The 27,625-nt window shown below is 38.4% G+C and overlaps 1 protein-coding gene across 1 annotated transcript in view; it reads right to left on the bottom strand.

Annotated features, from left to right (window-relative positions):
• Nucleotides 1-27,625, bottom strand: part of TBC1D8 (TBC1 domain family member 8) — a gene marked incomplete in the record, with an annotated part of 2,215,010 nt that overhangs the window by 922,701 nt on the left and 1,264,684 nt on the right. Inside the window, 1 exon segment of the mRNA XM_044071089.1 lies at nt 5,442-5,682. Within this exon segment, the coding sequence (XP_043927024.1) occupies nt 5,442-5,682 (241 nt within the window).

The following is a 27,625-nucleotide window of genomic DNA, read 5'->3' as shown; positions in this document are numbered from 1 at the left end:
AGCTAACAAATGTTGGATTCCCCTTAGAATGACAACAGAAAACAGACCGTTGTTAAAATCAATTATCTTTTGCTCACTTTGTGGCATCATCTTTAGTGGTGGTAATATGCTGCTCAATGCCAGGCTCATACCAGCCTGAGAGACAATCTGAGAGCTCCATAATCCAGGGAGATATGTCTCGGGTCATTTACATCTACACGGATTATGAAGGAATTGAACGGGTACCTATGGTGTAATGACTTGAGTGCAAGTGTGACTTGGAAGATTCTGGCACCAGCTAAGCCACTAGATGTCGTCATCTCCTTGTTTTGCCCTTTAGAGGGGCATCAGTACATCTTAAAATGGAGTCCACTATGATGAGCATTCTGGGAAGTATATTTGCTCACCTTGGGGGCTTAGTGTTTCCGGCTTAACTGAGAGTGACTGTATATGTGGTGTTAGGTGCTATTTTTTCTGACTGCCTTTGGGCTTGTTAAGGCATAGCTATAGCTTTCAAACCGACTAGATAATCAATACGATGAGACAACACGCAGTCTCTTGCTATTTTTAACAGTACAAGTGAAATTGGACCCGGGCAAGGTAAACAAATTTATTACACAAACATAAGATTAAAACAAACGGTTAAGCGCTTTCATCTGTGAATACAGACTTCATCAGAACAATAAATCAAGCATCTTCCTGCAGATTTAAAAACTTTTTGGCGCCAAAATCATTTCAATCGGCAGCCGAGCAGCTTCTTTAAAGTGCCAATACATATAATAGCATAAACATAGCTAGAATATAGAAATATATATAAACAAGGTCATACCTCTCTAATTAATAAATATAAATATTAACATTTCATAATCACATATATAAAACTGGACCATAACATAATCAATAAAATTATATATCAAATAATAATCAATACATAACCTATTAAAAACATTATTTAAAAGTATGTATATACTAACAACATCTTAAAAATAGCTTAAAATTATTCAACTCTGTTTATATAAGTTGCAGTATTGGTCTAATTGAAATATGTTCATTTATACCAGGAAATCTGGTTGCATTTGTTTTTATTTGCCACACACATTCCTTCTTGCTCAACTGAGCTTTATAGTTACCACCCCTAGGTGAGATATATATTTGGTTAATTATAGCAAATTTAAACTTGTGTCTCACCATACTTATTAGTATGTCTGGATAAAGCATTATTTATATCCTTCACTTTGATCTTATATAAGTGTTCATAGATACGCTTTCTAAACTGTCTCTCAGTTTTTCCAATATAAAAAACCGTACATAACTCACACTTTGCTAAATACATTATGTTCTTACTATTACAGGTACCCTTTTTGAAAGTCATATAGGTCTTAATATCATCCAACCTTATTCCAGCCACTTCATTAATTGTGGAACACTGTTTACAAGCCCCACATTTTTTAGTGTAAAAATCACCATCTGCAGTACAATGAGCTTGCGAATTTAATAATTTCTTAATATTCGAGCCCATTTTGAATACGAACCTCGGTTTTCTTCCTAAATTTTCCATAACTTCATCATCCATTATAAGATCACTCCAGTTCTTTTCTATAATATTTCTTACACCTGTCACAAATGGAGAATATGTTAAAACACATACCCTATTCAAATCTCCATCTTTCTTATCATTCTTATCAATAAAATTACACATCTTTTTACCTAAAATAGGTATATATCTATTACCCCATTCCTTAATAACGTATGCCGATATATCATTTAATAAGGGCAATGGAAAGCCTCTGTTAATGAACATGGTTTTATTATTGATTTCCCTAACCATAATATTATAGTCAGATGTCATTCTTGCCACCTGTATACATTGTCCTTTGTAGATATTTTTTAAAATATGTCTAGGATGGCTGCTGGAGTAATCAAGATATCCATTAGAAAAAGTTTCTTTTCTGTATATTTCAGACTGGAATCCTGTGTCATTATGTCTAACATAAGTGTCTAAATGAGCTATCCCTTCTACGCTAATATTATGTGTAAATCTTAAAAAATTACTCGTGGTGTTCAAATAATTTAGGAACTCATTAAGCTTGACAATAGGGCCATCCCACAATAGGAACATATCATCCACAAACCTTGTATAATATGTGATATGTTTAGAATAAGCACTATTTAATATATATTGATGTTCACATTCAAGCATAGCTAAATTGGCAAAAATGGGGGCACACGCTGCCCCCATAGCCACACCTCTTGTCTGTCTAGAATACTCACCCTCATAATATATATAATTATGGTCTAATACCAGACCCATCATATCGGTAATTAGATTAATCCGATCCCAACTTAGACGTGAATACTTTCTTAAACTATCACAAAAAAGTTTCAATCCCTGTTCTTTGGGGATACAGGAAAATAAGTCAATGACATCAATGGTAACAAAAATCAAACTGCTTTTCCATTTTTCTATAGTTAGATGGGACAAAAACATCCAAGAGTCCTTGACTACATGTGGTGTATATTCATATACATGTTTGACCCATCTATCTATTGCAACTCCTATATTAAATGTCTTAGACCTACTTCCTGAGATGATCGGTCTAAATGGGGGATCTGTAATATCTTTATGCACCTTAGGGATGCCCACAATAGTAGTCAACATAGGGAAATCGTTTTCCAGACATACTAATAAGTATGGTGAGACACAAGTTTAAATTTGCTATAACTGACCAAATATATATCTCACCTAGGGGTGGTAACTATAAAGCTCAGTTGAGCAAGAAGGAATGTGTGTGGCAAATAATAACAAATGCAACTAGATTTCCTGGTATAAATGAACATATTTCAATTAGACCAATACTGCAACTTATATAAACAGAGTTGAATAATTTTAAGCTATTTTTAAGATATTATTGTTAGTATATACATACTTTTAAGTAATGTTTTTAATAGATTATGTATTGATTTGATATATAATTTTATTATGTTATGGTCCGGTTTTATATATGTGATTATGAAATGTTAATATTTATATTTATATTTATTATTAATTAGAGAGGTATGACCTTGTTGATATATATATATATATATTTCTATATTCTAGCTATGTTTATGCTATTATATGTACTGGCACTTTAAAGAAGCTGCTCGGCTGCCGATTGAAATGTTTTTGGCGCCAAAAAGTTTTTAAATCTGCAGGAAGATGCTTGTTTTATTGTTCTGATGAAGTCTGTATTCACAGATGAAAGCGCTTAACCATTTGTTTTAATCTTATGTTTGTGTAATAAATTTGTTTACCTTGCCCGGGTCCAGTTTCACTTGTACTGTTAAAAATAGCAAGAGACTGCGTGTTGTCTCATCGATTTGATTATATAGCTATAGCTTTGCCAACTGGCAGTCTAGCCGACCTTTGTTGTCTAGGAAGTGCCTCAGAATATATGTCTATTTATCCTTTGAGTGGTGAGCTATGAGGGGGTGGTGTATGGGGTTAGAAGGCTATTTAACGGTGCTTTGTTGGTGCAAACAAATAATGGTGCTTTAATGGGGTAGATTATGCTAAACAGTACTAAATTTTACTAATGCTAATGTTTACACAATACTGAATTTTACTAAATCTAAAGGTATTGCCACTCAGAGCCCAACCAGCTGCTCTAAGCTTATCTGCACACAAGGTATTTGCTCTCTATTTACAGCTTTACAGGAAGCGGTTTTATAAGCCAAAATTCTACGGGAAAACTTGCTTTCTAGGTATTTGTTACTGTACAGGGTATTTCTAACCACTGCTGTGCAGTGAGCACCTCTCGGCACACACTTTGAATTTATAGCAGCACAAAAAAAACAGAAAAATAACCATGAGCCCTTTGGTCAATAAAAGGATTATACTATGAGCCATTATTACATGTTTCCTAACTCAGATAGACCAGTCAGACCAATTAAACAACTAGCTGGAAATCCCTTGGCAATTTCAATACAGTCTTAAACTAACAGTAAGAAGAAAAGTAAAAGCAGGAAACAGTATCAATCACTCAAAATTTAAGAAAGTGTGATTTGGCAATGAAAAGTACTTAGTTTTGTCTGGATGGCACTGGATTAAAGTAAAACACTTCTGTAACAGAAGCTAGTATATACCTAGCTTTGCTGAGCTCTGGGAAATTGAGCAGGGAACAATATGTAGTAAAGGTGGTTTACTCAAGAACAATACTGGTTTGCTGGGTGGGCACTCTGCCATGGATCTATGGAAAACAATGGGTGGAAAGAGTGCTTAAACAGCTCAATACATGAAACAAGAAAGAACGATGGCAAGGAGGGACTCTGGAAAATCAGATTACAGCAAGAGGCATGGGCCAGCGAGACAGCTTTATAATACCGCAACAGGAAATGGGTGGTTGTTTTTGAGAAAAATTCAAGGAAGCAGCAGTGCAGCTAGAGAAATATCCAGTCAAATAAAGCCACTATTGGAGCACTTTCAGAAACTTTAGCTTAATGTCTCAATGATGGTGGGCAGACACACTGCAAGAGCGCTGAAGCACAAATTCTGGATCAGAAAAACAAATACATTCACTACTGCAATTCTACTGCAGTTTAAGGCACCAGACCCAAGTGCATATATTAATATGTCTCTGTACTTCACTTGGGAAATGTTTAAGTCAAATTAATTGAGGAGCTTTTCTACCTGAGAATCTGATAAAAGGGAGCAAAAAGCTTACCTTGGTTAACAACTGGAAAAATGAAACAGATACATCTGCAATATATGTCACAGCAAAATGTGTGTATTTTACATGCTCTGACAGACCTGCAGATATCTTGAAACGTTGTCTAGTTTTCCTAAAAGCTATTTGGCTGTGCAAAACGAAAAGTGTGATTACTGTGGGGTCTTGTCCTGAAAGCATCTTGAAATATCTTGGAGTGCACAGAAATTGTCATTTGAGATTAGGGTGGAATTCACACCTGAATGGCCTTTGAAAACCAATAAGGTACAGCTTTTTTCAAAACAGTCAGCTGAAAACAACCATGTTTAAGTTTTCAGTTCCCTTCAGAGTAAAAGTTATCAAACTCACAAACCTACATTAATGTTAGTGTGATTTGAGATCTAAACAGAGCACATGTTCTTGTACAAGAGTGATCTTCTCATTGTATACACTGAGGCATAAAAAAACAACAGTAAAATTCTGAGTTTTTTTTCACTAAATGCACGATGGAGCTGCTCCTTTGTCTCTGAGGACAGGTGCCCACTCTAACAGTCTACAGACAGTTACACTAGTACCACTCGTTAAAAACTTCATAAAAAATGTTTAACCATTTGAGAGCTACAAAAATAGGCAAAAAAAGCCGGTATTCTGAGGGCTAGACTTCTGAAAATGCTCAGCTATGAAGGAGTTACAACAATGGGATAGCTGTAAACTAATATAAACATTCATTTTATATAACAAGAAACCCTGATTTTACAGATATAAAAAATACCTCACCCAAACATCCAGCAAAGGCTTTGAAGTCCACAAGGTTGTCTCCATTTTCATCTAGCAGTCTAAATGTTCTCAGAGCTAAAACTTGGGTGTGCGTGCCACATGTCCACACTGATAACAGATGAAAAAGGAAGCAAAACTGCTGAGAGTCTACCATGTACTGTTCAGCATATGGTCTGCTTGGGTCATGGCGCTGAATTACAGGACTACTACCACCCCAGTAGCAGCTGATGAAATGCTCTCTCTGAAAGAAATATAGATGTGTCAAATACAACCACCGCACCACTCTAAGACAAAACTTTTTAAAAATTACATTTTCTCCAGATTTAGTTTGAAGGAGCAATACAATCATCTCAGCATTGCATACCAGTAAGGGATAATCAAAACAAGCCATGCATCACTGCCCATTTTTTTTTTAATTTCTTTGGACTCTTTATGCAACCTGAGAAGTACAGTATACTCCACTTCCAGAGTATAACAGATGGCATTTATAATATCTGTAAGGACTCAAGGCAGGAGAATGAATGCGGCCAGCTTGATCAGCTTTTACCTTCACGTTCATACAACACTGTACAAGAAAGCAGAATACACAAAACACATAAGGGACTTGGACAGAGCTGAAGCACCAGTATTTTAAAAGTGTGCACACAAAATATTCCATCCCCCTTTACAGAAATAAAAAGCTTCCCATCCTTTGTAGTAGACTGTAATACCCTTGACTAACAGACAGACAATTTCAACAGCTTTGTCAGTTTCAGATATTGTACTACTCAAAGATTTTGACTACTATAATAGTAAACATTTTCAGTAGTACAATGCTGAGATAGTTTTATCACTATAATAACAGCAAGGAGGACAACACTGCTCATATATTTTCAATAGTTTTCAGTCCTTTCAACTGTCAGAGTGACTAGCTAGCTTTCTGAGCACCCTTCAAACGCTAAGGGGGAATCTGTAGTATGTGCTTTATGAAGCAGCTGTACTAGAATGTTTGTATGTTTATAAGTCTCTATAAACAGTTTTACTGGGTGTTCTCCAAACTGAATCTTTCTCAACTTCTTCTCAGAATGCCTTCCGATACACCTCTGGCATGCTTTCTCTCTCTCTCTGAATCCCCCAGGCAGGGGATACATCACAAACTCACTTTCTATGTGCAACACTGTCACATACACACGTATTGAAAAAATGTCAAGACTACTTTATATGAATGGGGAACTACTGGTATTGAGGTGCACCAGTAAGTAACTGAACTGAGAGCTCCGGACTAACCTGTTATGAAAAGTAAACGTGGGCAACTGCTGTACTGTATTTCATTTCTATCCTCAGTTTCCTCAATGTTAACAAGTGGATGTGCTAGAACAAAAAAGGAAGCTAGAAAGACTGAGCAAGAAATTAAACCAAATAGAAAGTGAGAACCAAACTAGGTGAAGTATCTAAAGGTGGAAAAAATACAATCCTGTGGAGAATCGTGAAAGTATAGCAGCAAACCTTGAAACCAAATCAACCAAATGCATGCAGAAATATTCAGAATAAAAAGGCAACACTTATGGATCATATTACTTCAAACAATAAAATGCCCCAGGATACAGAGGACACTCTTTCAGAGTATCCCATTGTCAGCCTGGAGTCCTTAGAAAAGGTCATGAAGCAAAAAGTTGCTGATATGGATCTTAAGCAGCAGCTATTACAGAAATTGGTTGAATTGGGGAACAGGTCACAAAGAGACTATCAAATTTACAAGAATACCAGAAAAAGATGCAAGTAGGAAGCTATGTTTTATTCATGCCAAAATGCCTTGCAAAGTGGACAGCATTGATGCATGAAGGAATACGTGTAGAATGAGTGCACCACATTTTCATTCCAGGAAAATGTAACTCATAACATACCTCGACAAATAATGGTCTAGTTTGCCTCACTTGCCATAAAAGAAGTGTATCCTGTCTGGTTTGTGGAAGATACAATCTGTATGGGTGGTGACAGAGTGTATGCAGACAATGACTACTTGTCTCTCACCTGTGTGCAAAGGAATGATGTTATCCCAGTGATGAAAAATGTAGATAGACGAAGATACAAATTAAATTGTTTTATCATGCCTCATTAAAGGTCTTCCATCTAGATGTGACAAAAACCTACTTACATTACAGGGAAGCTTTGGAAAAGTTGAATAGTATGCAATCAGAGCAAGGAAACTCCATCAGTGTTTCATTTATTTTAATCAAGCCTGTGCCCAGTTGTCTTTTATTTTCCCCAATTTACTGGTAGTTAAGTCTGGAGCTTGCACTGCTTTTTTTCTGAACAGCTGCAGTACTTTTCCCAGTCAGTGTTTTTTCCTCACCGCTTGTAGCCAATTTTCTTTCAGGTCCTTTGTATTTCATTTTCCCTGGCATTCAGGCAGTGTACTTACTACCCAGTTACTGAAATTTACCCAGAAATAAGTTCACTGGCTTTCTCAGCTTTGCTGAATCTAGACCTTTTGACATTTTCTGAGCACTAAAGCCAGCCATCTTACATTAAGTGGGGCCTCCTGCACCCTTGTGGCAGAAGGGTGTAGTCAGGAACCATCTGAGTTGAAGATTGTTGGAACAAGGTTCAGTTTTGGGCTTTTCTACTTGTTGGATTGTTAGAAAACTGTTTTACTTAGCTGATAATTAAACAGCATTTGCTGGGGTTTTTGCTCAGTTTTCCAGAGTTGCTCAGAGTTTGGCCTCCTTAGCCAGAGCTCTGAAGTCAATCTGAACAAACTACAAGGCATCCTGTGAATTCGACTGAAAAATAAGTATTTTTATATCCTTCTTTGCACTTTTAAACTGTTTGCTACTGTTTTGCTGCCTGCTTTAAACTGTTCTTATTGTTTGTGACTGTTTTCTGCACTGCCTATTTACGGTACTTGAACAATTTATAACACAGGCTAGATTCAGACTTGGTGAATCTAGACTGGCATTTTCTGAGCACTAAAGCCAGCCATCTTACATTAAGAGGGCCTTCCTGCACCCCTGTGGCAGAAGAATGCAGTCAAGGAGACATCTGAGTTGGGAATTGTTGGAACAAGGCTCAGTCTTGGGCTTTCCTATTGGTTGGATTGTTTCAAAACTGTTTTACTTAGCTGATATTTAAACAGTGTTTGCGTGTAGCTGTGTACTGCACAATGGGGGTTAGCACTGCCGTGTATAAACGCACACTTAAAAAGTCAAAATTTCCCTATATAACTGCTAGGGAACCCTCTTAAGCTTCCCTGCTTTTTGGTGCACAATGCAGTTGCGCACTGCTTCCCACAGAACAACCCAGCTGCGCTTTTCGAGGTGCTGGTGAAGGTTTCTACCCCTAAACCTCCCACAGATTAACTGATTTTACTAATTATGCAACAGACCCTAGTCCATCTAGCCCACCCTCTACCACTTATTACAGAATACACCTGGCATAATGGAATGTCAGTTTCCTACCATTTCTCCAGCCAGCCTGAATGACATGGGCATCCTGAGGCAATGTAGCAAATGCCTCATGTATAGATGACCTACTACTACTAAAACATGCAAATACAATATGTGAGAGATTTATCTATACTATGAATCTGGAATCAATGCTTCTCTCTCAGATAACAAACCAAATACCAAGCAGGTTTGTCAGCACCCACACTCCAACCTCCCACACATACAAAGCTCACAACACAAATCCACATACCCCGAGGTACTCGCTAGAAATATACCAAAAGAGCAAACACCTCCCAAATGCAAACAATTTGCACACAACACAGTCTTAACAGCACCCACTACACAACACATGCATCAGTGTCTCAACCCAATAAGCCACAAAGGCAATCTAAACCAAATGAGTTGGGTCATAGGTGACCGCATAGTGAGACACACAGACTTCTCCCTTGTGACGCCCCTGCACTGGCCCAGTAATCAAGGAGCCTCAATCCTCACCACTGGCAACAGTGTGGGGACATGCACACTGGCAGGATGACAAGTACACACACAGTAAAGTGCAATTTCCCTTAAGAACAAACAGAGACCACAGTCAGTCTCGGGCTTGTTTCTCCCTCTTTCTCCACAGCCCCAATAAGATTCCCACTGGCACAGCTACAGAACTGAGTCCTTAGCCAGGGTTCCAAGCCAAGTCCTCCAACACACTGTCCAACCAGTGCGTGTTCCTGCCCAAGTGGCTGACAGACACACACACTCTTGGAGATTTGTTTTACACACACACACACACACACACCTGGGAAAGGCTGACACAGGTTTACTAGCTATGCCCCCTTCTGCCCAGGCTATAAGGTAGTTACCACTGCTACCAGAACCCCTTATCAGCTACTTTAAGGCCCTTAACAAAGGGTGCCCAATCCTACTGTGTAATGTTACTATTAATCAAAATGGTAGTCGGAGGCTATTAGGAGTGGCCCACAGCGTCACCAAATATGGAAGTACTCTCAGAGCTTAAATGTCTTACAAATATCAGCCGCAAAGATAGGTTTAAATGGATTTAATAATAAATAATAGAAGAACAAAACAATACTCGGTAAGTAATCAGTTATATCAGAGTTCAAAATCACAGGAAATATTTAAAACAAATTGCAGGACAGTCTCAAACAAAGAAAACATCTAAGCTATACTTTACTATATTCCTGTCTGAATCTAAAAGAGTTACTATGCCCTAAAACTTACTCACAGATCAACAAGCAAGCAGAAGTGGTGAGTGGATGTTTCCAGGTTAAAGACAAAATACAAAATGCCCTACATCTCTCTGAGATTTCTTAAATTAATACCTCAATTATTGATGCTAGGATACTTGCAGCATGACATTACTTTTCGTCACCTGACCTCGGTTCCTAAGCTAAACCCCCATTGTCAGAAATTACTAGCAGTTAGCATCTCCCTGTTAGGACACACATCCTTAATTTGTTTGCAGTTACTAGGAGACAAACCAATAACACACGATCTAATGCAACAGCCTCCCTAGTTCTAGACATCCTGTCTCCTTGCTGCACTGAAACTAACTTTTTAGCACAATCATAAAACAATTTCAAATGTTTTCTTGAAGTTTTGCAAGTTAACCTATTTTCTAAATCCCATTGTTAAAACATATACATTTACACAGGAACAATAGTTTATATACAATTCTGTTCTAATCCAGCAGGGGTACACTGTAGTCACACATCTAGGCTTAGCACTGTACAAACCCTGTTCAACACACACTTCTGTACCAGCAGTTTAATATAACACACAGTTCTAATACATTTGTAAGACAAGCAGCACACCAATATATAGCTGCAACTTCTTTTGGACACCCATAATCACTAAAATATACGTGGCTTATTATGGTGCATTCAAACTATTAACAAAGAGAAAGGAGCTTTTTCCAAAGCCATAAACAAATCTCATATTTAAGCCTGTAATGCTTGGTCTGGACATCATCTGTAATTCCATATCATACCTTTGTATGTCTCATATTTAAGCCTCACATCATCCCTATCATATACATAATTATATATGTATCATATCAGTACATAATCATACCTTTGTATATAGAGACATCCATCCAAGTTTCTAACATATAAGTGAAAATGTAATGAAGCTCTGAACAGATGTATAATGCTAATGTATATAATTACAAAAACATAAACCCTAACACTAATTAATCTAAATACTGGATCCAATTAAAAAAAAAATAATACATACATAATACCTAACTGAATAAATGAAATTAATTAATTAATAAATAAAAAAAAAATATTATATCATAAATAATAAATATAAATATATGAATGATAATATAATATATTATATATATTATGATATTATAAATAAAATAAAAAAAAAAAAACAAAAAAAAAATAAAAAAAACAAAAAAATGAAAAATGTATAAAATCTAAACAGGCATTAGGCATTATAAGATATAATAGCAATATGAATATGTAGAAAATGAAATTGAAATAAATTCCAAATTCCCTAGTTCGAGGTCGAGATACTTGTGCTGAGTTCAGACCAGGTTCTATATGGATCTAAAAAAGTTAAAATAAATCTCATCTTAGTTCATATATCCTAAGGTCTTATATCCCCTCTTTCTTTCTATCCACCATCTGGATAAACTAAAAAGTAATTTAAGTTGCTAAAAGTGAATGCACAGCGCATTGGTGGTGGTATTTGTCTTCCTTCTTCCTGATGTCATATACATGATTGTCTCACACGATCTTTTTGATGTCATGATGTGTAATTGCCATGCCCGCACATGAAATCACAGGTGGCTAAGTATATGACATTATTTGTATCACATGTAGCATAATAAGTGTCTTAAAGACTGTATTATTTATACGGAACTCAAATACTTGGGTCTTCATATAAACTTACATATATATATATTTTGTACATGGATATGTACCCTTCTTATACAGCTGTTGAATTTTTTCATCTTTTTTCATAAAATATTAGTCTACGTAAAATTTAAAAAAAAAAAATTGGTCTATCCCCACTATTTGTGATTTGAATCGAATCAAGCAATTAAGCATAATATCCTAGTTCTTCAATAATACCCATGATGTGATCTACATCATTTCAGTTCCTTAAAAGGCAGTTCCTTCTTATTTCTCTTGGGGGGTTTCGATTAAACCTTTTTTTTCATATTATGTGATGTCTAAGTGTATGAGGGTTAAGAGAGATCCACTCATACAAAGGATAAACTCAAATCAAAAAAACAACTTTTATCTACTACATATCATATCCTCATGCTTACATGCTTATAGATTAATATATTCTTATTTTATTTTTTTTACATTAAGATGTTGGGGTGCATACTGTCAAAGTGAAGGAAGGATGCCATTCCTCCTCCAGCATGGCTTTCTAATTTTATTGGTAATTTTATTATCAACTTCCTTAGTAAGAGTAATGTCCAATTTTACACTTTTTTGAGTATTTATTCAAAAATTTCAAAAAAAAGTTGTAGATCCATATGTGTTACAAACTCATGCAACTAATCTACATCACTGTTCCAAAACAAGGATGATGTCCACAAAACGCCTGTATAAGATTATGTTCTAAACCCCTCAATCATCAAATGAACCTCCTCCCTCCCCATTGATAAATAAATTGCATATGCATTATTTGCACAGGAGTGCCATAGCCACTCCCCATGTTGTTTGTATATACTTGGTCACTAAACAGAAAGTATACATTTGTAAGACAAGAATATGAATTATGTTGATATTCACAAATGGCATATGATTATTTACAAAATTCCAGACAGTTGTTCTGGCAGTATTTCCTTCTGTCCAGTTCTATATAAATCATATTAATATTCTCAAATGACATATAATTTGCAAAATTCCAGATAGCTGGGCTGGCAGTATTTCCTTTTGCAACACCCCTCACTAGGTTGGACAAGGAAAAGGTCACAGTCAGTTGCCTGCCTGGTGCCAGGATCTGCTAAATCATGCAAGCACTCAAGTCTCTGAACAAGTACTCTTATGACTGTCATAGTCCATTGTTGGAGTGAATGAATTGAGATGCACCTCACTGGACTATATGAAGACATATGCTGGAGATTTAAGACCGTGTGTCCCAGGCAGTTATGTCCCTAGTCCTAAGCAGCATTCTTCCCTCACTCAAGATGATGCCACAATGCAAACAAAAATGACTGTCTACAACAATTTGCTTAGCTTCTGGTGTCAATCCAGGGGGATCCAGTATCCGACAGCCTGGAATGTTATGGTCGACAGACCACATCGCTTCATCAGAGACCGTCTTCACCTGATGCCTCTATGCTTTAGGTTGTTGGCAAAGGTACTGCCCAATATTGCCTTTTTTAGGCAATGTCATAAGAACAACAATTCCAGACTTAAAAAGATCCTCCAGAAACAAACTCAGGGTTATGTTGCTTAATGCTACGAGTCCAAATCAGATACTGCACTCATCGGAAGCACTTCTCACCCTGGAAGATGCTGCTGATGTCTGTGCAGCCACAAAGACATAGTTCAAGGTCTCAGATAGTACCCCAGTCATACAGGGTTACAATGCCTTCCACATGTTTAGACCACACAACGAATGTGAAAAAAATAAGGGAGGAGGAGTATCCACCTTCATTAAAGACATGTACACCTCTAGACTGGTTAAACAGTATGACTCCCTAGAGTTACTCCAAGACTAACTGCTGGAAAGACCCCCTCCCCTCCACATCATTGTTAGCTATAGGTCCCCCCCACCATGAACCACAAAAACCACACAGCCTACATGGACCTACATGAGTCACTCTCCATACTGCCAAATAGCCTGGTCATGGGTGACTAACTATCCTTCCATCAACTGGGTAGTACATGAGCACAAATGTATTTGACTAAAGGTTCCTGGACTTTAACACAAATGCTCTAAAACAGACAGTCAGCTCCCCTATAACGGGCTCTCCTTGACATAGTGCTCACCAACATGGTGGATCGCTGCACCACACCATGTGTGGGGCCCTCGCTGGTAAAGTCCCATCATAAATCAGTCTCCGAAGTACAGATAGTACCTGACCCACTCTCAGGAGCAAAAAGGTCAAAAAAATTTCTCCAAAGCAAACTCTAGCCTACTGAGCAATGGCATCAATAGCTTCAGACCCCCTGCCAACACTGACTGCAATGACCCCTACACTGAGGTGTACACAAATGTCCTGTATAAATGCCTATACAAATGCACAGACTCAGCCGTTCTGAACGAATCAAATAAAGATCCACAAAAAAAAAAAAAAAAAAAAAAAAAAAAGAGCAAGCCACCCTGGTGGACATCCAGCATAAATAGGTTATACAATAAGAGAATAAAGCTGTCAAAACACAAGAGGGAATGGTCCCAGCAAAGGAAGACCTCCTCCAAAACAAACAAGCAGATAAGATATCTTGTAAAGTCCTCTAAAGCAAATTACGAAACTAAATTAGCATCCCTAGCGGAGCTCAATCACAAAGCATTCTTTAGCTATGTCCGAAATCTAAATGTCAGGACCAGCTTTGGGATGAAGCAACTGTGGACAGTACCACTTATACTGAACCTGAGGATATCTCCAACCTGCTAGTGGACAGGTTTGGGAAAAACTTCACCCCCCTGTCCCCACCAATCATACCTCATAATATACCTGTCACCAGTCCTCTACCTAGAATTGCCAGACAGCAGGTCATAGCTGTAGAACAGAGTGTGTGCTGTAACTAAGTATTTCAAAATGAGGGCACCTGCATATAAATAGAGAGCACATGCAGGCAGTAGTGCCATTTTCAGAGAACAGCCACAGTGTTAACATGTATGAGTGCAGTAGTCAGTCTTTTATAAGTTTAAGTTACTAAGCCTAAATCCTGATGTCTTTGTATATAATAAAGCTGCTTGAACCTAATCCACAACTGCACTCTGTTTTATCCTGACTGGGCGAGCAGCATGGTGTCAGGACTGGGATAGTGTGTGCAACTAAAAGCCATGTGATGCAGAGTTAACGGTGAAGGTACATTAAAAGGCCAGAAAAGAACTTCAGGTAACCAAAACTCGCATAGATGATTTATTTCATAAAGAAAACGATACGAAGCATTCACAAAGCACAAAAAGCATTTTTAATGAAACGAATAGCACAAAATGCATTAATCAAAGGAAAGGCACAAAACGCATTATTGATTAAACAAAATATTCAAAACCACGATATTTGATAGAATTATCAGAAATACTTATGTGGGTGTTCAGTTATTTCCAATTTGCATAATGAGGATGTTAAAAGTAAAAAAAGTACAAAAAAGTAAAATGAGCATGCTAAGTGGTCAAATAAGCATAACAAATACAATAAAAGGGCAAAATAGCATAAAAAAGCAAAGCAACTTCATGTTTTTTAGTAAATGTCCATGTTTTGACAGTTCATTCACAAAGTGCTGCAGTCATTTTGAAGTGTTTGTTGCACTGATGAGCGACTTTGCAAAGTATACTGGTTTCAAAGTGTTGTTGTACTATGGAGACTTGTTTTACAAAGTACAGTTATTTCAAAGAGTCTGGTGTGCTACTGGACTTAATTACAAGTTCTGGCATAAATTTCTGACATGTGTGTGTGTATAGTCATACATGATTCTAAGGGCCTTTATTACTGTCTGTTGATATGGCAGAGGCGTTTCACAGACCCAACCCACTTGTGTTTGATCATAATACTGCAGAGAATTGGAGAGTATTTGAGCAGGAATACGATATTTTCATACAAGCAGCTTTTTCTGATAAAGATGCATGTATGAAGGCATTTATTTTGCTTAACTTAGCGGGGTCACAAGCCACTGAAAGAGAGCATTCATTTGTGTATGCACCAGCAGTATATGCAGAAGGGGAGAACCACCATATTGGTGTACAAGATAAATCAAGGGAGGACCCTGAGTGCTTGAAACGTAACTCTAGAGAAATGTGTACCCTCCAGACAAATATTACATTGGAGATGCACCTATTTTATACAAGAGACCAAAGCCAGGAGATACTTTTACAGCTTAAATTACTGACTTGAGAAACAAGGCTAAAACGTACAGTTTTGGTGATTTGAAAGAAGAGTTTATAAAAGGCAGGCTTGTATGTGGTGTTAATGCAGTGAGAAAGAATTTGCTTTGTGACAATGACAATGTTGAGCAAAGCTATAGAGATTTGTCAGATACATGAGCTAACGGAAAAGGCACACAATTATGCTTGCAAGTGATAAGAGCATGGTTTCGGCAGCTTCTAGAGCAAACAGACAGCATGCAGTACGTGACTAGCAGAAACAGGCCTAAGCACATGGCAGCTGCAGCCCCTGCAGGATTTCAAGGGACAGCCCGTGATTTTCCAGCAAGTTCTAAGACTAGCTCAGTAAAACGGACATGCTCAGTGCAGCATAAGGGTGAGAGTTAGCAAAACCCAAGTCAAGTCTTATTGTTGACTGCTGTAATTGTGGTGGCAATCATGAGTCTGAGAGAGAAAAGTGTTTAGCATTTGGTCTGCAATCCACCAAGTGTAAAAAATGGAACCACTTTCAAATGTTTTGTAAATCAAGCAAGCCTTATTCATTTATTAAGATCGATCACTCAAAAAAGCTAGTTGACTATACAGAAAGCTGCAACTCTACTTTCTATGTGGTGTATCAGTGGTTGGTGAAAAGGTCCAGTTAGACATTTGCTGGAAAAGAATGAAGTGTTTTGTACTGCCCTGATCAATGGTAAACCCACAGAGCTCAACTTGGACACTGGTTGAAAGTGCAATGTTATGTCAGCAGAAATATTTGCTAGAGTAAAAGCTGGTGAACAACTTAATTTGACCAGTTGTGCAAAGATTCTTGCTTATGGAGGTGAAAAGATTCGAAATGAAGGCAAAGTAGTGCTTTCATGCTATTCAGCTGGGAACAGTTATAGTTTACAATTTTATGTAGTCAGAAGACCTGTACAGTCATGATTAGGTCTCAGAGACAGTTTAAGAATGAAACTCCTTTCTTTTAGCAAAGTCGTCCATCATGTAAGCAGATGTCCTAGTTCCAGTTTCACCGATGCTATTTTCAAAGACAAGCTAGGCAAGCTTCCAGTTGTATACTCCATGAAATTAGACCCAGAGGTCAGTCCAGTGGTCATACCAGCAAGCAAAGTTCCAACAGCTATGCAGGAAAAAGTCAAGGTCTAGTTAAATAAAATGGTTCAACAAGGTGTGATTTGTCCAGTCACAGAACCAACTGAATGGATATCTTCCATGGCAGTCGCTCATAAGGAAAGCTCAGATGAAATCAGAATATGTACTGACCCAACAAACAAAGCGTTACAAAGGCCCCATTATCCTATGCATACAGTCGAGGAGGTTGCTACCCTCATGCCAAATGCCACCATTTTTTCTGTCTTAGATGCAAAGGGTTCATTTTGGCAAGTAATGCTTGATCGCAAATCTTCACTACTGACTATATTCAGTAACCCCATTTGGTAGATAGAGATTTCTCAGAATGCCTTTTGGAATAAATTCTGCCACTAAAGTCTTTCAGCGTGCAATGGAGGACATTTTTTCAGGTTATCCGTATGCTATAACAGTAGATGATTTACTAATTGGAGGGAATGGTGAAGCAGAGCATGATAAAAACCTCAGGAAAGTTCTGGACACAGCGTGTGAAGTGAACCTAAAGCTCAATCCTCTGAAATGTAAATTCAGGCTACCAGAAGTTACTTATGTTGGTCATTTATTTACCCATATAAGCTTATGACCAGCCCCTTCCAAACAAACAGCCACTCTTGAGATGCCAACTCCAAGCAATGTCCAAGCCTTACAGTGTTTCCTTGGTATGGTTAACTATTTGGGGAAGTTTATAGACTTATCAGCACCTTTAAGACACGCAAAAATGTTGCCTGGTCATGGTCAGTACAACACCAGACAGCATTTGATGACTTAACAAAAAGTTGACAGACCACTTATGTTAAGATACTATGATGTCCACAAACCAGTAATTCTTTCCTGTAATGCTTCAAAGTTCAGTCTTGGTGCAGTTATCCTTCTAGAGAGCAGACCAGTTGTCTATGCATCTAGGGCTCTTACCCAAACGGAGATGCAGTATGCTCAAATTGAGAAGGAACTTTTGGCAATTGTGTTCGCATGTTTGAAGTTCCATGATTATATTTATGGCCGAGTCATTCAGATTGAGACTGATCATCAGCCTCTAGTCACTATTTTAAAGAAGACTATGCATACAGCTCCAGTAAGACTACAAAGAATGATATTCAGATTACAAAAGTACAACTTCAAAATAGTCTATACAAAAGGCAAACTTCTTTATCTGGCTGATACCTTATCCAGATCGCCCAAGAAATACCACAGAACAGCTTGATGCAGAAAATTTTGACTGATATCACGGAGGTGAGTCATTTTCTACCAGAAGACTTGATGAGCCAAGAGATCATATGAAGACTGATCCCAGTTTTGCAAAAGCTCAACCACTTCATTAGTATTGGATGGCCGTCAAAGTAATTGTGTACCAATAGAAGTGCAACCTTATTTTCCTTACAGAGATAAGACGTTGATGGAAGATGGTATCATTTCAAAGGTCCTAAAGTTATTGTTCCTACTTCCTTAAAACACGAATACATTAAGATTTTGCATCATGGCCACCCAGGTTCGAAGCTACCAAAAGAAGGCTAAGAGGGCTAATATAGTGGCCTTCTCTGTCAAAAGACATTGACAAAGTGCTTTCATCTTGTTCAGTATGCAATAGTGCTAAACCGTATTTGCAAAAAGAGCCACTTCAGCTAAACCAGATTCCTGACCTACCTTGGTAAATAGTAGCCACTGACATATTTAAGTGAAACAATCAGAATTATTGTTGGTAGACTTTTATTCAAACTGGTTTGAGATCCATCTACCTAATCTACCATCCAGTACTGTTATTAAGTTGAAATGTCACTTCTCAGTCCATGGTAGTCCACACAAAGTTATTTCTGACAACGATGCCCAGTTTACCAGTCAGTTAATTCAGAAATTTGCAAAAGAGTGGTACTTTATCCATATTACCTGCAGTCTGGAATACCCCCAAATGGCCTTGGCTGAGCATGCAGTACAAAGTGCAAAGCAATTACTAGAGAGGTCAAAGTGTGAGAATACGGATATCTTCTTGAATTTGCTTAATCTCAGAAATAAACCCAGTGACAACTTACTTGGCTTGCCTGCTCACAGACTTCTATCTAGGCAAATCAGAACAACCTTACCTATCAGTTCCAGTTTGTTGGTGCCCAATACTAAAAACACCAGAGCAATCAAACCCCAACTATTTAACAAACATTCCTTTCAGAAGTCCAGTCCAGCTATGATAAAATGAGCATATTTCTCCATCCAATGAAAGGAGGAGAGATACTGAGGATGCAAACGGTGAAAATAATTGATTGAATTGGTCAAGTGAGAGGTATAGTTGCCGAGCAGAGATCCTACTTAGTGGAATCTGAGAGTATAGAATACAGAAGAAATCGCAGGCATCTTCTTCCAGTGCCTGAATAGATATTGCAGCATCGTACCTGTGATACAGGCTCTACATCTCAGAGCAGCCCAGACGATGTTCCTGTTGAATGACATGTCTCAGTACCTATTCCCATTCCTCATGATGTCTCTGAAGTTGAACATTCATTAATGACCGTCCCTGTTGCTAAACCCAGTTCAATTTTTTATGTCACACAATCAGGTCGCATTTCTAGACCTAAAGTAAAATACACAGCGACCTGGACATGACTGTTTTATTTGTATTTAGTTCTGTATAACTGCATGTCAAAGGATCTTTTCTGTACAACTGCATGTCAAAAAACATGGTCATTTTTAGTGCATGACTTGTTTCTCAAAGAGGAAGGATGTAGAACAGAGCGTGTGTTGTAACTAAGCATTTCAAAGTGACGGCACGTGTGGGGAGCAGTGCCATTTTTGAGAGAACAGCAAGAGTGTTAACATGTGTGAGTGCATTAGTCAGTCTGTTTACAAGTTTAAGTTACTAAGGCTCAATCCGGACGTCTTTGTATATAATAAAGCTGCCTGAACTGAACCCACAACTGTTGGTCTGTTTTTATCCTGACTGGACAAGCGACAATAGCCACACTGTCCAAGGCAAAAAACACAGCCTCTATGAAACCAGACAACATCCCAGGCTGTCTATTAAATGGTCTTCTAGAGTAAGCTGAACCACTGAGCACACTCTCCAATCTCAGTCTTAGCACTGGCCTTGTCCCAGCTGAGTGTAAAACAGCAACCGTAATCCTCTTGCACAAAGGGGGTCCCCTCAACAGACCCCAGGAACTATAGATCCATAAACCCTTACCATCTTCATCTGCAAGGCCATGGAAAGAATCATCATGGATCATATCAACAAGGATGTAGGTGACCTTCAAACTCTTGAACCGACCTAGTTTGGCTTCATTAAGGGCAGAACTTGCCTTCTAAACCTGGAAGACTTCTTTGAGAAAGGCAATCATTGCCTATCTCAATCCAGCCAAGGCCTTTGACACACGTACTCAGTAATCGTGGAGAAACTCACCCAGCTGGGAATTAACCCTTACATCACAACATGGGTTGCCAACTGGCTCACAAAGAGAAAACACATTCAAAATTGTGGATGCCAACTCTACCAACAGGGATGCCCTAGGCCCTCTACTGCTTATCTATTTTTCAGAAGTCCATCTGAAAACAGATGGCCTACTGCTTACCAGGTTTGCTGATGACTGCAAATTGGGAACAATCATCAGATCCCCCAAAGATGTCAACACACTACAAAATGGGCTTACACAGACAAATGATTGGTGTGAAAGCCATGGACGTAAACTAAACTTGAAAAGAAGCATCATCCCCTTAAGCAATGGTGAAACCCTTGCTAATTATAACATTAATATCCCCCTAAGTTCAAACCCAGTGGTGAGAGATTTAGGAAAGCAAGTTGATAGCAGCCTTAATTTTGATCACCAGGTGTCCACAGTAGTAAGAAAGGCTTTCTATGTTGCACACCTCATAAGCAAAGGTATAGCATTCCAAAGTTAAGGAGGCTATAACTCCCCTGTACAGGCTCTCATCAGAATAGTAATAGAGTACAATGCTCCCTTCTGTATGTACCTCACCAGAAAGCTGCTGCAACTGGAGACAGCCCAGATGTTTCTCACCAAGAAAATTCAGGGCCTACAACACATGACCTACACGGACAGGCTGAAGGCCCTATCACTTTACTCAATATCATATAGACTGCCTAGAGGCGACTTGTGCCTGGCCTACAATGAAGGCCCTGCACATCCACAAATCCAGTGGGACAAGATTCACTCACTCTATGGATGTTAACCTAGCCTGCGATATTAACAGGACATGCTGAAGAGATAGCTACGTCTCCTAGAGGTTGCACTCCTCTGGAATAAACTCCCAATTCATGTAAAACAGAGCTCCTTAATGACCCTATTTAAGCGTAACCTGGACAATTGGATGGAAAGCCGTAAATTTACACCAGTGGTTTCACCTATGTCCCTCTTAAACAGGGGCAGCCGGTGCTGATCTTAGATTTGTGCGCAGGGGGGGAGCTTAACCCCCTACAAAATCATAAAATACACGTACCGTTGACTACAGAATGTCATGATATGGTAAAGCTGCATAGCATGGGTGACTGACATCCCCTCATGCTATGTTGAATACATCGAACTACAGATGTCAATGTATTCAGCTTCGACCTGGCCGCAATTTCGCTGTTCCAGATTTTGGATTTCGGGTTAACCATGTGACCAGTTGACCTATGCCGTTTCAAGGTTTCAATAGTAAACCATGTATCACAGAGACCACCCCTTCTCTGGAACATGCTCCATATCCATCTGAAGCAGAATTCCTCCCTAATCTAGTTCAAGTGCAACTTGGACAGCTGGATGGGGAAACAGGAGTTTCCATCCTAGTTTGGCATCTATGCCTCTAACGGATATAGGAAGCCTGTAAATGGTTCATCTCCCAGCCCCCTGCTTGTAAATGTTTCACCTTCCAAGCCCCTACTTACACTTATCAAGGATACCAGAACTTGTCAGGGATTTGGGATGCATGGCTAGGCTTAAAAGGACTCTTGTGGTCACCAACCTAGTAAACACCTATGAACCTATATCCTCTTTGCTGGCTGGCAGTGATGGCCTGGGAACTAACCTTCCAGCATTCTCTGATGCTTCCGGCCTTGTACATCCTGTCAGAAGAAAACAGTGGCAGGCAAACTATGCAGATCCTGGACAGACCCTCACGAATGGAAACTCAAGACAGAGGTCTTCCAGAATTTGGTCCAGATGTAGAGAACACCTCAAATAGATCTAATCACCTTCTTTCAAAACAGAAAATTGAAAAAATTCTGTTTAAGATATCCTTGAAGGAGAGAGACATTCTTGTTCCCTTACACTTTCCACTGATATCAAAGGTCATTGCGGTGACCCCCACCCCATTTGTCGGGCCCAGGGAAAGTTAGTTCTCTGTTTTAATGGAATTGGCAATTACTGCAAGCTTCCTCACATGCCGGATCTGCTCAGACAGTGTCAGCAGCAATTGGTGCACTCAAATTAGAGCAATTGCAACTGACAGCCTAAATTATTCTATCTTGATACTTTTTAGGTACTTGTTCCATGAGGATGGGTAGCGAGTATTGAAGGAGGCAAGAAAACCTGCAATTAGAAAAATTGTATGTTTACAAGTGGAAGAGGTTTTTGTGGTGGTACCCAACTGATAACAGAGAACGCAGTATAGTGTCTACCCATCTGGTTTTAAAGTATGTGTGTGAGCTCAATAATGGCTTATCGTATGCATCTCTCATGGTGTAAAACTATGGCTCTAGGTGATCCATTCGAGTTGACATGTCAAAATGGACAGGAGTATTTGCCATTGATAAGTGGGTTGAGGACCTGTCCTACTTCGACCTATGCCAGAGACCCATGCTAATGGTGGGAGAGATTTATGCACCCATATTGGACATTGTATGCCCACCATAAAAAGGTCAATAAGCTACTAGGCAGCCAGTTTCCAGTTGCCTGCTTGGGATACCTGGGACAATTCTGTTGAGTGAAAGCTGGGTGCAAAACCAGTCAACCTGCCAAACATGACCTAAGCATTGCCACACTCAATATAGGTTCACTGACAGGAGACGGCTTGGAAGTGGATGACATGATAGTAAGGAGGAGGCTGGACATCTTCTGTAGCCAGTAGATAGGGTGGAAGGGCAGTGCAGTCTTAGAATTCATTTGGACTGCAGGCTACAGTTTGCCTACCCTATCAAGGATTGATATCAGAGTACAGGCAAAGAGAAAGAAATAAGGGGATCTTAAGTGAAAGGCCAGCAGTGGTAGTGTTTTAGTAGAATCTAGAACAAAAGCTCCTGTTAAAAAGGGGTCAATCATAGAGCATACAAAATACTGCATGCCAACTTGAATTAGTCAGAGGGGGTTAGAAAGGATTGGGAAGAAAGACTGTAAAAGCAATTCACAAAGAAACAATGGGGGTATATATGTATGCCTTCCAAATATGCAACAAAGTCTAGAAGACTTAGGATCTTTGCTTGGAAGTGTTTGCAGAGATATTTTATACTCCAAGCAGACTCCATATAATTTGTCCTCAGGTACACAGCAAATGTTGGAGGTGTGATTACGAAGAAAGTGGTACTTGGGAACATTTTCTGGGAATGTAATGAATTGGAATACTTTAAAAGATTCCCTGCAGACTACTTTATTAGAAATACTGGGTGAGCAAATTGGTTTATCTAGGGAAATTATTTTTCTAAGCTATGATATAGAATTAGAACTGCCTAGACATAGTAAGCCTTTGCTGAGTTTAATTATGGTGGCTGCCAAAAAAGCAATTACTAGAAAGTGGAAATAAAAGTCTAAACCAACTGTACTAGAAGTAGTGAATATAGTAACAGACATAAAACAACTAGAATTGGGATTTTTAGTAAAGGGCAGGAGCAAATTACATAGAAAAAAATGGGAATTGTGGGAACAATACATACAGGGGAGTAATGAGGTTTAAAAGGCATGATTTGAAAGAACTATGCAGTGTTTGACAATGACTGGGTAAGAGTGTAAATGATGTATAATGTTTACAACTAAAATTATGCCAATATGGTTTGTGATTTACAACGCTTGCAACTGAGATCGTCAATATGGTTTGTTTTCATTTGTATGACTGTCTGATTGCCTATGTCATAAATAATTAAATAAAAATGTTTATTTAAAAAAAGAACATTAAAGTCACTACTGTCACACCCATATCAAGCAAAGAACTACTTTAATAATCCGCCACATCATATAACAAACTTCTCTTCGTGTAGAATTGCCTTCAAAACTGAAGACCTTGTTTTCCAGACACATTTTAGCAACTCCCACAGCTCTGCAAAAATAAACACATTTCTTCCATTTTCCCCTTCCCACATATTGACTCATAATGTTATCCACTATCCTTGACTTTATTGAATATCCCTGACTTCTTTACTTGTTGAGGTAGGACTGCAGACACTGAGAGACAGTTTGATTTTCAGACTTTGTATCATTTAGAAAATGCATGCCAATTTAAAACCAGTTTGAAATTTTTTAAGTAAATAATGACATTTAAAAATCTGCATCTGATTTGGGAGATTTGTTATCAACCACTTTTTGCCTTTATCCTTGACTCGAGGTAAGAGGCTGACAGCCATGCACACCACATACAAACACTCTCTCTCTCACTGACCTGTGCATATTGAGGTCGGACTGCAGACTCTAAACAAGAACAAGCATTCTGAACTTTCGACTTTATACTGTTCAGAAAATGCATGCTAATTCAAAGCCTGTTACTCCAGCAAATTTCTATGTATATATTAACAATATATAAAATCTGAGATGTTTGTTCCCAGGTAGTTTTTGCATTTGTCTCCGATTCTTGAAATAAGAAGCTGACAGCCAAACACTCACTCTCTCATATATACTGTAACTGCCGATACTGCAGTTACTTGCTTTAGTGAGTCTGGTTTTGGTTTAAACTTTGTTTTTTTCCCCTCACTAAACAAGATTAGAAGCAACAACAGTCTGTACCTCTTGAACACCTGATCTTAGTAACAATAAATATTGTTGACTTACTTTCGGTCATACCTCAGCAGTGCAGAGTGGATTGGGTTTTTGATTTTTTTTATACCAAAAAAGACTGGATGCAAATGATACCGAAGTCCTAAGAACCTAGATGGAGACCATTCTAGATAACTACATATGGTCTGAAGGTAGTATTTTTATACAAAAAAATGGTGTAGATATGGGGCAGTGTATGCCTCCTTTTTTGCACATTTGTTTAGCATACTGAAAGAAAAGTTTTGTACTTTATTCTGAATTCAAGGACGCCTGGACATTGTATGGGTGACTCATGGATGATACTGATCCTTTTTTGGAAAGATACTGAGGACAGATTGCATCAATTCTTCCAGTATATTAACAACTCGACCAGGTTCTTGAAATTTACTTTAAACATAACCTACGACCATACGTGCTATCTGGATGCAAACATTTCTATTGATCAGGCAAATGTTTTGTCAGTAATCTTCAGAGAAAACCCACTTACTCAAACACTTTGCTTCACTTTGACATTTATCCTATTTACCAGAATAAAAAGCTTTGGTTAAAGGGCAACTGGTCAGGATGGTGAGAATGATCTCGTCATTAGAGACTTTTTTATGGAAGGGGAAAAATAAAGGTCTATGTTCTCAACAGAGAATACCCTAAACCCTTTTTGGAAATTTTTTTTAGAAAGTGTACAAGAAAAGGGTACAAGGCTTTTATAGACCATAGTTGGGGATAGACAGCCAAGTGATGTCCAATTTGAGGTACAATGAAAACACATTTCAAAAGGGATATATCCTCACTTTTAATAATGTTTCACAGAGACATACACATTAACCAACTGGAAAATTTTTGAAATGGGAGGCATTGAGCAATCTAAGATAGATAATGACCCAAAATTCACCGTCAGCAGGGGCTGGAATGTTACGAAATTATTTGGAAAATGTGAACATGCAGAAAATGTATGAAACTAATAAGGGACTCATGTCCAAATGTGGATGTTGTTCACAATCCCCTTCAACTATAGAAGATGAAAGTGTGTATTACCTGGGGTATGGTACAGTCAAATGCCCAAAGACATGCGACTAATTGAAAAAAATGGTTGTTTACATTGCTTTGTGCAAAGTATGTAACTTTTTTTACATTCGGAAAACTGAAAGGCCTTAAAAGTGAGAATATATGAACACTTACGAGATATCAAGAAACATGACTTGAGAAGTGCCCTCTGGAGACGCATCAAGTCATGAGTGGCATAACTTTGGCTTTTTGCACTGGACACTAAGACCTGAGAGAGGCCCTTTAAAAATTATACTGGAAAAAAAGGAAACAGAATGGCAGCTAAGAACAAATGCAATGGGTCCAAAAGGGTTAAATGACCAAATATCTAGAAGTACTTTTCTTGAAATTAAAAATTAGTTGAAAAAAATGCCTTCCTGTATGTTTATATATTGTTTCTTTTTTTCAGGATGTTTTATGAGTTTTACATGTATTGTTTTTGTATCACAGTTTTTTTCATATTTATCATACCATACTTTACCTAACTACACCTGAAACTTTGATTAAGGAAAGAACTGTTTAACGTTTTTAATCAATACTGATTAAGGGGAGTGGAGTTTTAAGAGCTATAAAATTCAGTGCTGTCTGTGCATATCACTCTGATGAAGTTCTGTACTATCAGGATGAAAGTGCTCAGTTTTACTCACCGTTTTTAATAATAAAAGTGTTTGTGATACAGTTTGTGACCGGCTTTGGTCTAATTCATTTTATTACTACTTCCACTGGATTTTCTGTTATCACTGGTAATACAGCTCATTGGTGGTGACTGAAGCAGCAGGTGCTGGCGCTTTGAAGTGTGCTTTTCATTACCAAGTTATTTTGGTTTCCCAGCCATGCTTCAGGGTGAATGAAAACAGGCTTACCTGAAGATATAGACTTGTATCTGAATTCCGACTGGTTAATTCTCCTCTGGAAGTTGGTCTCTAATGGTCCCCCTTTCTCTCTGTGCCAGTTGGCTATAATTGTGATTTGGGAGACAAAGAATAGAAAGTGGAACCCACTGGTGTCAGAAGCAGAGCAGACAAACATTATTTCAGTTCTATATTAAATGCAGAGCTTTTCGTACAATGTGCTGCACTTGAAAACTAACGTATGACCTTGTACACTTGCCTGTTCAGATACCACATGACTTGGGTGCTGTCTGCCCAGGGACCTGGAGACCATAAGTGGTGAAGAACTAACTTTTTAAGGCCTAAATCACTGCAAATATTTCTTTTATGATTATGTGCTCTGTAGTGTCGGAAAGGCACCATCTTCCTTGCACGTGAACTCCCTGGACACTTCCCACCATGCAAAATCTGACAAGTCTGTCTGGACTGACAACTTGCATCAGGACAGAGAAGGGTAGGTCTGGTTTGAAAGACAACAGAACTCTTCACCACTATAACTTATTTCACAATTCCAGCACTGATACCTGGAACTCTAAAGGATGCAGGTGCTGTGACCAACAATTTTTAAGTACCACTGAATCTTTCTCATATGGCGCATTTCCTGTTGTATCATGACAATTGGTGATGGCATGACGCCTAGAATTTTGAGAAACTCTCTTGCGGAGGCAGCTTTGTGAAGAGAGAAATCCATGAAAATGTTCTTATACGTCTTGAGGTAGAAAGACCAT

This window comes from Protopterus annectens, chromosome 5.part0 (assembly GCF_019279795.1).
Source record: "Protopterus annectens isolate FY-2018-M chromosome 5.part0, PAN1.0, whole genome shotgun sequence".
Lineage (NCBI taxonomy): Eukaryota > Metazoa > Chordata > Ceratodontiformes > Protopteridae > Protopterus > Protopterus annectens.
The sequence above is the reverse complement of the archived record's forward strand: the minus strand, read 5'-3'. Positions and strand labels throughout refer to the sequence as shown.